We start from the raw sequence: 12626 nt of genomic DNA, 5'->3' as shown, positions 1-12626 counted from the left end.
CTTTCCTGTTTCAGTAATCATTGATGCAGCATTCAATAAACATAATTTGGATGAAACTTAATCTACTTTACCATTACATAGAACAAAATCTAGAGGAGTTCTTTCAGGGAAAAGTTTCTATGTAAAATCCAATACACATTTACAGTTTTCCATATTTATTTATTTAATTTCTTCTTTTTACTGTACAAGGTAACACTTTCTATGCAAACTTCAGGATCGTTCGACTACTAACAACAGAGATTATGCTTGGCATGGATTTCTTAAAGAGACGAAAAGCAGTACTGGATTTTGATAAGTCATGTATATTGCTACAAAACAATGATGCGCTAGTTAAATTGCATTTTGAGAAGAATTTTTCATTGGAGGAACAGGAAATTAACAGGCTACATCAAGCTAAAACATCAATTAATTTTGTAAAATAATTCTTATTCTTCCTCTTTTTTGCTAGTTGGTACACATTTCTTAGCATAGTCATGTTTTGATACATGTGATTTTCTCATTAATGAGGGGATATAGAAGTTAAGTCATAAGCCAGTTCATCCTGCGTGTGTGTGTAGATCATACCTTTTTTTCTTACATAAGGTAATAGAGGTTTTCCATTTCTTTGTATTTGTTTCACTTTATGTATATTAGTTAATAAATGACCTTTACTGTTTCAGATATAAATTACAATGTCACTAATAAAGAAACTTTCTAGCTGATTGTGTCTCACAAATATTTAGGCAAAACTACATTCCAAAGAAAGAAGCACCAACTCTCAAACGAGTAGAGTTGTGCAATGGAAGAAAACTATGAGTGTTGGATGTTAACATCGGGTACTGCGTTCAGTAATGGAATTTTTCTTGGGGATAACTCACTGATACATGCAACAACCGGATGTTTATGACAAATGTTGTACAAAACGGATTTGTGGAACAGACAGAGTTTTTCTTTGGAGCTCTGAACATAATAACACGAAGTAGCACCTGTAAGGACTCCGTCTACGAACTTTATTTCTTTTTTATTACATAATGTGTGATGGAAGTAATTCGAAGTGTGTGATGATTAATTAGATGATTTTTTGAACTTCGTATTTGAGGTGATATGTTCCAAGACTGCAGGAGAAAGGGAATGAGACTATGGCCTGTCAGGTATTATGTGATGATTTGGTTGCAGTCCACTCTCTGAGTTGTTGGGGTTATTATACTCGAACGTAATACGTGTTCCAAAATTCTACAGCTGATCGACGTGTGAGATATAGGTCTATAGTTCTGCACATCTGTTCGACGTCCCTTCTTGAAAACGGGGATGGCATGTGCCCTTATCCAATCTTTTGGAACACTATGCTCTTCTAGAGACCTACGGTACACCGCTACAAGAAGGGAGGCAAGGTCCTTCGCTTACTCTGTGTAAAATCGAACTGTTATCCCATCAGGCCAGCGCCCTTTTCTCTTTTCAGCTATTTTAATTGTTTTCCTATCCCTCTGTCATCTATTCAGATATCTACCATTTTCTCATCTGTGCGACAATCTGGAGAAGGAACTACAATGCAATCTTCCTCCGTGAAACAGCTTTCGAAAAAGACATTAGGTCTTTCGGTCTTTAGTCTGTCATCCTCTGTTTCAGTACCATTTTGGTCACAGAGTGTTTAGGCTTTTTGTTTGTATTCACCTAACGCTTTGAAATAAGACCAAAATTTCTTAGGATTTTCTGCGAAGTCAGTACATAGAACTTCACTTCCGATTTCGTTGAACGCCTATCGCATTGGCCTGCTCAGAGTACATTTCGCTTCGTGTACTTTTTGTTTGTTTCGAAGGATTTGGCTATTTTCATGTTTGCTGTTGCGAAGTTGTAGCAGTTTTCTAACTCGGTTGATGTACCACGGTGGCTCTTTTCCATCTCTCACGATCTTGCTTGGCACATACTCATCTAATTCATGTTTCACGATGGTTCTGAAATTTGTCCACTGATCCTCAACACCATCTGTACTTGACAAAAAAGTTTTGTGTTGAGCCGTCAAGTACTCTGAAATCTGCTTTTTGTCACTTTTGCTAAACAGAAAACTCTTCCTACCTTTTTTATTATTTCTATTTACGCCTGAAATCACCGACGCTGTAACCACTATATGATCGCTGATTACATGTTCTGCGTTAACTGTTGCAAATAGTTCGGGTCTGTTTGTCACCAGTAGGTCTAATATGTTATTGCCACGAGTCGGTTCGCTGTTTAACTACCCCAGGTATTTTTCAAATAATAAAAAAAAATGGCTCTGAGCACTATGGGACTTAACATGTATGTTAATCAGTCCCCTAGAACTTAGAACTACTTAAACCTAACTAACCTAAGGACGTCACACACATCCATGCCCGAGGCAGGATTCGAACCTGCGACCGTAGCAGTCGCGCGGCTCCGGACTGAGCGCCTAGAACCGCTAGACCACCGTGGCCGGCTTCAAATAATCCACTTTAAAAAGTTTCACTGGGGTCTTTGTCCTTGCCACCCGTTATAAACGTCTGAGTCTCCCAGTTTGCTAAATTAAAATCTCAAACCAAAACTATAACATGGCAGGGAAATCTACTCGAAATATTTTCCAAATTTTCCATCTGGTGTTCTGCCATAACAGCTGCTCAGCCAGGTGGTTTATAGAGACACCCAGTTACCATGTTTGAGCCTGCTTTAACCGTGACCTTCACCCAAATTAATTCACATTTCGGTCCACCGTCAATTTCCTTCGATACTATTGCACTTGTTATTGCTCTAAACACTCCTCCGCCTTCACTGTCCAACCTGTCTAAGCGGTATACATTCCAATGTGAGTTAAGAATTTAATTACTGCTTAGATCTGGTTTCAGATAACTTTCCGTCCCTAGTACTATGTGGGCATTATGACCGTTTATTAATGAGAGCAGTTTTGGGACATTTCTATAGACTCTCCTGCAGTATACCGTTATCACATTAATGTTGTCATTCCATGTCGTGTTTTGATTAGTGCTACCCTGTCGCGTCTCAGGAGGCGTCTTGTTGGCCCTAGGGATGGAATTCTCTAACCCAGAAAACCCACATATGCACTCCACACGTACTCCGCTACCCTTGTAGCCGCTTCATAATTGTGTTATAATTAAATTCATCCCCTTCACATATTCCACATCACCGCTAACTGTGTCAACTGTCCCTTCAAGAATATTTAATGTCCATCAGAGTAGCGGCGTTATGATTATATGCCATCGTTTTTACATCCACAACCACTGCATATAGGTGTGCTACGTAATGTTCTTGGCCCACAGTATTTATCTTCTTTTCATATTAGCTAGAGAGACAATCTGAGTTCAAAGTAACGCTGTATCATAATACTTCAGTTAAGAAATAATAGTCGATTTTATGTTGTGTTTTTATTACCTGTAAATTGAAATGCATGTAAATGCACTTGTAGTTATACTGAGTACATCGGAAAAGATATCAGGGAAAGAGGTGCTCAGGTTTAATTTTGAAGTAAATGTGACCAACTGATTACAAATATTCATCAGTCTGAGAATACATTTATTTGGTGAATTTCATATATTCCTCACATAGAGGCGTTATTTTATTTGTCACAATTTAAAGTGATGCATGTTATATATGAATACATATTCAGTAGACCATTACACGCCGATTTCGTCTTAGGATCTTCATTAGGTATGCGTTGAAGTTGTTGCTATGTCCAAATCCAAATCCATTTACTGTCTCTAAAAAAGAAGAAACAAAACGATCATTATGAAACAATGAGAAGTGTTTTGTAGGACTTTATCTTGTTTTGTACGTCTGAAATCGCGCTCGAAGGGTTGGAATTGCTTACACATGTGTGCGCTGCCTCGACATAGACAGCAACAAGCGACAAGCAATCGAATATTTTTGAATTATTTTATGAATTCGAAGACGTATTCTGGAGAGGAAAACAATTTTGATTAACTTTGGTACGATTGCATTTGTGAAGACTGGATTACAGGTAATGACAAAGATTGATTTATTATTGGTAGCTGTTTCAAAATGCAGCATTTTTTGTTCGTCAGATATCCAGATAAGGAACATTTTTAGCATCTGCATTTTTGCTAGGACAGAGAAATAGATTTAAGCACTAGTTTTGGGAATTGTGTGTAACGAGAGATTATAATCCTGAAGTTCAATTTTTGTAATTATTAGATTGTTATTACGTGATTTCAGGAAGGCTTCGCAGTTTTTGGAATTTCATTAAACTTCATCAAGTCAAACGAAATGAAACTGGAAGTGAGTTCATTTAAACCAGAGTCACGGTCCACATCCCAAGAGTCGATTAATTTTCAGTTCATTTAAAACCAATAACAAAAATTATGGACCAATAATGATAGTAACGTATTTAAAGCACGCATTACACCTCTGCGTATCTCTGTGGTTAAATTTTACACCTCTGTTATACAGATATACTGTAGTTACTAGAGAAGTTTGCATCCAGGTAACACAAACCGGGTAGTTAACGGAATCTTCCTTTCACTAAACTTTTCAGGGACTGATTTTACTTTCGCAGTAATCAGTTATCTTTTATCAAAATTAATATTCAGATTTTGTGATTACAGTAAGTTCCAGACACACAACATAATTTTCTTAAGGTTTTCGCAGTTAATGGTAGCTATGCTTTCTCGAAGCTGAATTTTTTCATCAACATTAAGGGTTACGCTACTTACATATTCCCATTCTGTTTCAGACCCACTTTCATTTACAAAAACAAATCGAAAGTGCAACTTTCACTCGGCGACAGTTTTTCTACATTCAGGCGTCGGGGATTATGCTGATATTTTCATGGAACTGTCAAATCAAGTTTACTCCTCACGAAATTTTTCGGAAAAATCGTCAGTGAATTAAAATACAGACGAACAAACAATTCATCACACAACTGTTACCACGAATTATTCGCAGAAAAACGATCTTGAGCTTATGTTTCAGCATGTATTACAAGAAAACTACAAATTAATTGAAAAAATACAAGAAAGTAATAAAATATTAGCTAATTGTTTATCAACTCCCCTTCCAACAAAGTTACAAGAAAAGAACAAAATAACTAGACAAAATTACAAGAAGGTAAAAAAACATTAGGAAATAAATTATCAAAGCACCATTAAACAAAATTACACGGACATGGCAAAATATTTGAAGCAAATCGAAAAGAAAGTATTGATTCAATCGTAAAGAATGTGACGACATTCATCAAAACAGAATTAAGTAAAATCTCCACAGCAACAGAAGAAACTGTCAAAACACACACACAATCACAATTTTAGTTTTCTCAGATTGTGGCTGAGGTTGATAGAAAATTTAACGAAGTTACAGATCCATAACGAAAAAACAAAATTAAGTTATGGAACACAGCGACAATTATTTACATGTGCCAAAGTCGCAAAAATACAGCGGAAATTACAAAACTATGCGGAACAGTTACAGACTTTGGAAACAGAAACAAATAAAACTGACACCAGAGCAAAAGTAAAATTTGAAACACTGAAAGCACAATTTGATGAACTTTGAAACTTGAGCAATTCCAAGTAAACACAGACGATTACCCAGCAGACACACAACGAATACACTGCAAAGAAACGGAAACATTTCAATCTTTAGAGCATTTTAAGGACGGACTTACGACAGTAAACAAACAGCACAAACAGGAAATAAATTGGTTACACACTCATCTAGCTGACAGTGAAAAGCATTTGCCACAAGACCAAGAGACACCTGATTGTAGTGAGAGCTGTCACGGATGAGAAAAAGATTTCGTGCAATAACAACATTTTGGCCGACTCAGACGTGAAAGATACTTTGAAAATGAGCGCGAACAGTCACAAATGTATTTCAACCAAACACAAATTTAATGACTTAAAAAAACACGTCGGATCTGACTACCAAAATTTTTTATCCGTTAGGAAATTTTGTGTTTTTCGCAATGGCATCAATGATGTACATCCTGTAGATTGGATACAGTAGTTTACCTTTTCTTCGACACCTGCTTGATCAGTGACATACGAGTCAGGATATATTTGCAGTTGTTTGGAAGACGAACCAGTGGCGCGGATGCGACCCACAGGAAGACAAAACTCTTCTTTAGATGAACTTCAAAATGCATTTCTTGCAGCGTACTGGTCAGAGACCACATAGTGTCCAGTTGAGGACATACTCATCAGCCTGCCATATTTTGAAAATTCACAATTTGCAACTTTAACGCATTTCTTCGACTATGTGGTTATGCAGAACCAATATTTAATGAATCCAATCTGCCAATCTGCTTTAATCCAGCTTTGTATTTCTAAAATTCCGAGATCTTTATGTATTTCTTTGCTGACTGGATACCAGAAAGGAAACATCAATGCATTCCGTGACGTTCTGCAATTGCTTGAGATACAAGTATCCGAATGGACGTAAAAAAGAAATCTTTATCAGAACAACCACAACCACAATGACAATATGAATCGGGGACATTTCAGATCATTTAGTGACTACAGAGAAAGAACACACGGGAAGAAACTACACTGCCAAAACCCATATCAGGGGAATAACAGTTTCACTAGATCACTACAACACAACCTGCAACAAATTCCGAATTTTTATCACAACAACCAGTGCTTTTATAATGCAATGGGCAACATGGACAGTCCTCCACAGCAACATAGCAATTTTGAAAACAATTAAACAATTACATACAAACGAATAACAATTTGCATATGAATAGGTAGCAACCACTCAATCACAACTACAACGACAACAAAGCCATAATTTCCGAGAAAGTTATAGATATGGGAATAGGAGAGACGAAAATTGCAGACAACAGCAAAATTTAGTTTTGAATGAATCGGACAGTCGTTACACCCACGACAAGTTAATTCTAATACTGCAGAACAGACAATTTCTGTACAAACAGTTGAAGGTATGCAAGCTACTTCACAGCAATGTGACAGGGGCGAACGACAGTGACTAAAGGAGTAGACTACAGAAGGTTCACGCACAAAGACCCCAGGGAGACATTGTTACAGGAAAAAGAGAAACTTCAAAAACGAACTTATCATCCCGTCATCAGCATAAAAAAGCCACACACACTTTAAATGCAGTTTTAGATCTAGGCTTTCCAGTTTCAGTACCATTGATGCAGCATTCAATATATATAATTCGGATGAAACTATTTCTACTTTACTATTACATAGAACAAGAGTTAGAGGAGCTATTTCACATTTACAGTTTCTTTATTTTTTTTTACTGTACTAGGTACCACTTGTTATGTAAACTTCAGGATCGTTCGACTACTAACAACAGAAACTATGCTTGGCGTGGATTTCTTAAACAGACGAAAAGCAGTACTGGACTTTGAGAAGTCACGTATATTGCTACAAAACAATGATGCGTCAGTTACATTGCATTTTGAGAAGAATTTTTCATTGCAGGAATAGGAAATTAACAGGCTACATCAAGCTAAAACATCAATTAATTTTGTAAAGTAATTCTTATTCTTCCTCTTTTTTGCTGGTTGGTACACATTTCTTAGCACAGCCATGTTTTGATACATGTGATTATCTCACTAACGATGGGATATAGAAGTTAAGTCGTAAGCCAGTTCATCCTGTGTATGTGTAGATCATAACTTTTTCCTTGCCTAAGGTAATAGAGGTTTTCCATTTCTTTGTATTTGTTTAACTTTATGTATATTAGTTAGTAAATGACCTATACTGTTTCATATATAAATTACGTCACTAGTAAAGAAACTTTCCAGCTGAGTGTGTCACACAAATATTTAGGCAAAACTACATTCCAAAGAAAGAAGCACCAACTTTCAAACGAGTAGAGTTGCGCAATGGAAGAAAACTATGAGTGTTGGATGTTAACATCGGGTACTGCGTTCAGTAATGGAATTTTTCTTGGGGATAACTCACTGATACATGCAACAACCGGATGTTTATGACAAATGTTGTACAAAACGGATTTGCGGAAAAGACAGAGTTTTTCTTTGGAGCTCTGAACATAATTACACGAAGTAGCACCTGTAGGGACTCCGTCTACGAACTTTATTTCTTTTTTAATATATAGTGTGTGATGAAGGTAATTCGGAGTTAGTGATGATGAATTAGATGATTTTTTGAACTTTGGGATTACGTATTTGAGGTGATATGTTCTAAGATTTCAGGAGAAAGGGAATGGGGCTGTGGCCTGTTAGGTATTATGTGATGATTTGTTTGCAGTCCACACTATGAGTTGTTGTTGTGTAGTGATTTTTGTCTAGAGCAGGAGACCTCTTATCAAAAGAGACGAGATGTATTGGTAAATTTATTACTTTAAATGAAACATCGTAATGAGAACTTTTGGCCTGTGAGAACTTTTCTGTACGAGTGGTGATATTTGTGGTGGCTAACACTTCCGTTCATGGGCTTGACTTGACAACTGTCTGGTTCTGCTTGACCTCACAACCCTTCTCTGTCGTTTAACTGGTTAATGACACTTTCTACATTTTGAGCTCAGCTTAACGGACTGGTTTACGTTTACTAACAGTTAGCACAATTATTTATCTTACTTACGTATAGCTGCAAGGTATTTTTGGTACCATTTAGTCTTTCTTGCATTTTCGGGGAAGCCAAGCATATTTGTAGATAATAGTGATAATATAGCATCTGTGGCCACATTTTCGCTTTCATTTGATTTCTTTTGACAGGTACAGCAATAATTTTGTGCGCAAACCGTTATTGCCTCATCCGATTTCCTTCTGAACAGTTGAACGAGCTAATGGATTTTATAGAAAATTGCATTATGTTTTACGATTACTTGATAGAGTATCTACGACAGCTTTTACTTTTGTAGCTGTCTTACAGATATTTGTACTAAAATGCTATAATTTTTATCCTCAGTTAATTCCTTTTATACACACGATGTTTTTCTCGTCTTTTCTTACCTAGAATACGGTGTACCACTGATGTAAGAATCACATGTAATGTTGACAGTCAATCTTTATGGTAATTTGTCAGCTTTACCTGTATGTTGTGGATTGGTCTTGAATGCAACCAACTAACTCTTTGTCTTAAGCAAACTAGCTTTAGATGTTTCCATATGGTAACATACACACATTTCAATTTTTATTCTAGCTGAAGTATTTTTTCATTCGTATAATTGTTTGCATGTTATATCTTTCGCTGAATCAGAAAATTCATGGGCGTATTTGGACATTCTCTTCTACGCCATGAAACCCTTTTGTAACGTGTGGATGTATTTTTACAATAACGATTTGTAACTCATGTGAACTGGATTTTATTCTTTTTATTTCAAAAACATTTGGTGAGAAAATGCTACTATACTATGGGACTTTACAGTGCTACTGTGAGTGACTTTGGCCCTGAGACGTCATCCGAATATTTATAGACCAATACTGCATTTTCTGAGTCTACGCTTTGCCTCACAAATAATCCAGTACAGTGATGTAAATGATTTTGCATTCAGTCCTTCCAGACCTTGTTCACTTCAAGACACACTTCGATGATTTTTTTAAGGGATTTACTGGGAACACTCAAGTTAAAGATGATTTTCACTGAGTACATGTAGTTCAACGATAGCTACATAGCTTATGTATTGGTGTATAAAACAGTAATTTTACCGTATTTGTTTTCCTACTGACGCTTTGAACACACAAAGTTTTATGGACTGCTGCTGATCCTGTACACGATTACTTAAAGCAATTTGTTGTGGACTGCTTATGCGCCTGTGCACAATTTAAACTGTTAGTGTGCCTGTGAACGACAATTGAAAACAGTTTGTAACTTCTGGAACCTGCAATCGCTTTACACCATTTACAGTTATCATTCGTTTACCTATACTTATGAATTTTGAATTTTAACTCCGTTAGCGAATTTTGCAGTCTAATCTCTATTAATTACAAATCTCATCCAGCAAAATTCGGCCAGAGAGGTCGAGGGACAATGAAAAGTATGTATGTTAATTTTGTAGGAACTTTTCTTGTTTCGGACGTCCGAAATAGCGCTCGTAGGGTTTTAATTTCTTAGACATGCGGGCGCAGCCTCAATAGAGATGAATCAAAGATAATCATTTCTCTGTGAAGAGGCGCTGCAGAGTTACCACTCAATCGGAAGGAGAGAACAGGAGACAGTTAGTTGAACTCTGTTGCTAGATGTGAACAGTTCGGTTTTGAATTGGTACCAAAAAGAGACATATATTATGAATCAGCAGAAGATTTATTCCAGAGAGAAAAAAATTGATTTCACTTTGGTACTATTATACTTGCGAAGAGTGGATTACAGATAAAGATGAAGTTTGTTTCATTAGCGTATCAGTTTAATAACGCAGCATTCCTGGTTCGTCAGACATCCACATCCAGAAGCTTCTTGCTTTTGATTTTTTGTTATGATTTACGATCATTGAGAGAGAAATGGATTTAAGAAATAGATTTTGAAATTATACATGTGAAGTTCACATTTTCTAATTCTTAGATTATTGCTACGCGAGTTTACGGGCAGCTTAACTCTTTTTGAACTTTCATAAATTTATTAAGTTACAGGAAATGAGAGTGGAATTGAGTCTATTTAAACCAGAGTCATTGTCCACATCCAAATAGTCAATTAATTTTCAATTTATTTGAAACCCATAATCAAAAACTGTGAAGCAGGAATGATAGCAATGTTTTAGAGTGCGAATTGCAATATCTGTAGTTAGATTTTGCAGTTCTGTTATCTAGACGTGCAGTAGCTATGAGAGCCATTTGCACCCAGGTTAGACAAAATGTGTAGTGAACAGATTCTTCTATTAATTAAATTTCACAGGGACCAACTTTTTTCAATCGAGGTTTATAGATCTTGTGATTGCAATAAGTTCCAGGCAGAGCTTGGTTTCCTTAAGATATCGAAGTTAGATTTATCCATGCAGTCTCACAGTTTAACTTTTGTCACCAACAGTTAACATTAAGCTACCTACAAAATCAGATTCACTGTCATACCACCTCTCATTACAGCCACAGAAACAATTCGAAACACCTAACTTTCAGCAAGAATGCTCGAATACAATGAGAGGGACAGGACAGAAAGTAAGAAATGCTTCTCAGACCCCATAAAGAGTATGTGTGAATGAGAGCTGGAAAGAGAGCTTAATAGTCACTCGCAGCATTTAACTACAAAATAGTGAACGTCCGTCTTCGATTCCACTTCTTCCATCAGTTCCCTACAGTGTTCACATTATCTCCTGTGCAGTACGACCGAAAGTCATGAATCTGATATGCACGACAATGATCTGGTGACATAATCTTCGCATTTCTGGTATCAAATGCTGTAGCGCCGTTAGATTTTGGAACGTGCCTTCACAAAATCGTCTAAGTTGATCGTGTTTTCTGACAGTGTCAGATCTTCTACTTCTGCTGCTCATTAGAGTTTCCACTATTTGTCTGCCTCATTCCATGAATGAATTAGACCAACTGTTGTCCCATCTGTTGGGTGGTCGTCCAGGCAATCGTTTCCCTTGCAGTCGTCCATGTTATCAAATTTTAATTAGTCTTGTGCGGTTCACATTTCCATATTATCCTCCCAATTTCTTTTTGTGTCAGCCTCAATTAATTTATATCTTGTATTCCACAGTGGTCCACCGTAGATACATTTGTTCTCTTGTCACGCATGGTTACTGCCTGGATCTGTCTTACTACTTTCATTTCCATTGCCATTAACTTTTGTTTTACATTTTTTTCTATTTCCGCTCTTGTTTATGCTGAATATATCACAACAACATGCACTATTTTCTTAATTGTTTTTAGTTTTCCATCAGTTGTTTCTTCATACAGTAAGCGTTAGTTGAAGCTCATCACTTGTTAAATTGACACACCATCTACTTCTAATTTACACTTTAAATGTGCTTTTCATATTACCATACCCTATGGTTTTTTAGATGAGATTTCCGTGTTATATTACCTAGCAGTTTTCCTGAATTGGTTAAGCAGTTTTTGAAAATTATCTTCTCTATGAGCATACATTATAGTATTTATCACATTTGTTTCCAGTTTTATATCCTGGTTTCTTTGTTATGGCATCAGTTATATCGTCTACTGTTAAGTTAAACAGGAGTGGGTGTAATGACTCATCACACTTGTGACTCATTACACTTGTTTAGCAGGCCGTTGTGACTGAGCGGTTCTAGGCGCTTCAGTCTGGAACCACGCTGCTACTACTGTCGCATGTTCGAATCCTGCCTCGGGCATGGATGTGTGTGATGTCCTTATGTTAGGTTTAAGTGGTTCTAAGTACAGGAGACTGATGACATCGGATGTTAGGTCCCATAGTGCTTAGAGCCATCTGAACCAACACTTGTTTATCTGTTATAATTTCATCTGTCCGTAGTTCGGGTCTGGTAATTCTCGCTTTGTGTACTGTATATAAACTGTCGCTAAATCTATTGAGATTCTCTTGACAATTAAGGTTTGAATTTTATCCTTTTCCTGTTCCTTTTGACAAGCCAATAAAAAAACGGATAGGCTGGGTCATTAAATGGTTCTGAGCACTATGGGACTTAACTTCTGAGGTCATCAGTCCCCTAGAACGTAGAACTACTTAAACCTAACTAACCTAAGGACATCACACACAGCCATGCCCGAGGCAGGATTCGAACTTGCGACAGTAGCGATC

General features: G+C 36.8%; 1 protein-coding gene across 1 annotated transcript in view; it reads right to left on the bottom strand.

Annotated features, from left to right (window-relative positions):
* Positions 1 to 3620: 3620 nt before the first annotated feature.
* Positions 3621 to 12626, bottom strand: part of LOC124612246 — a 63259-nt gene continuing 54253 nt past the window's right edge. The window contains exon 6 of the mRNA XM_047140322.1: positions 3621 to 3701. Within this exon, the coding sequence (XP_046996278.1) occupies positions 3671 to 3701 (31 nt within the window). The 3' untranslated portion in view covers positions 3621 to 3670. The remainder of the gene's footprint in view (positions 3702 to 12626) is intronic.

The sequence above is a fragment of the Schistocerca americana genome, chromosome 4 (assembly GCF_021461395.2).
Source record: "Schistocerca americana isolate TAMUIC-IGC-003095 chromosome 4, iqSchAmer2.1, whole genome shotgun sequence".
NCBI classification, from domain to species: Eukaryota; Metazoa; Arthropoda; class Insecta; order Orthoptera; family Acrididae; genus Schistocerca; species Schistocerca americana.
Note: the sequence above shows the minus strand (reverse complement) of the source record. Positions and strands in the feature narration are given on the sequence as shown.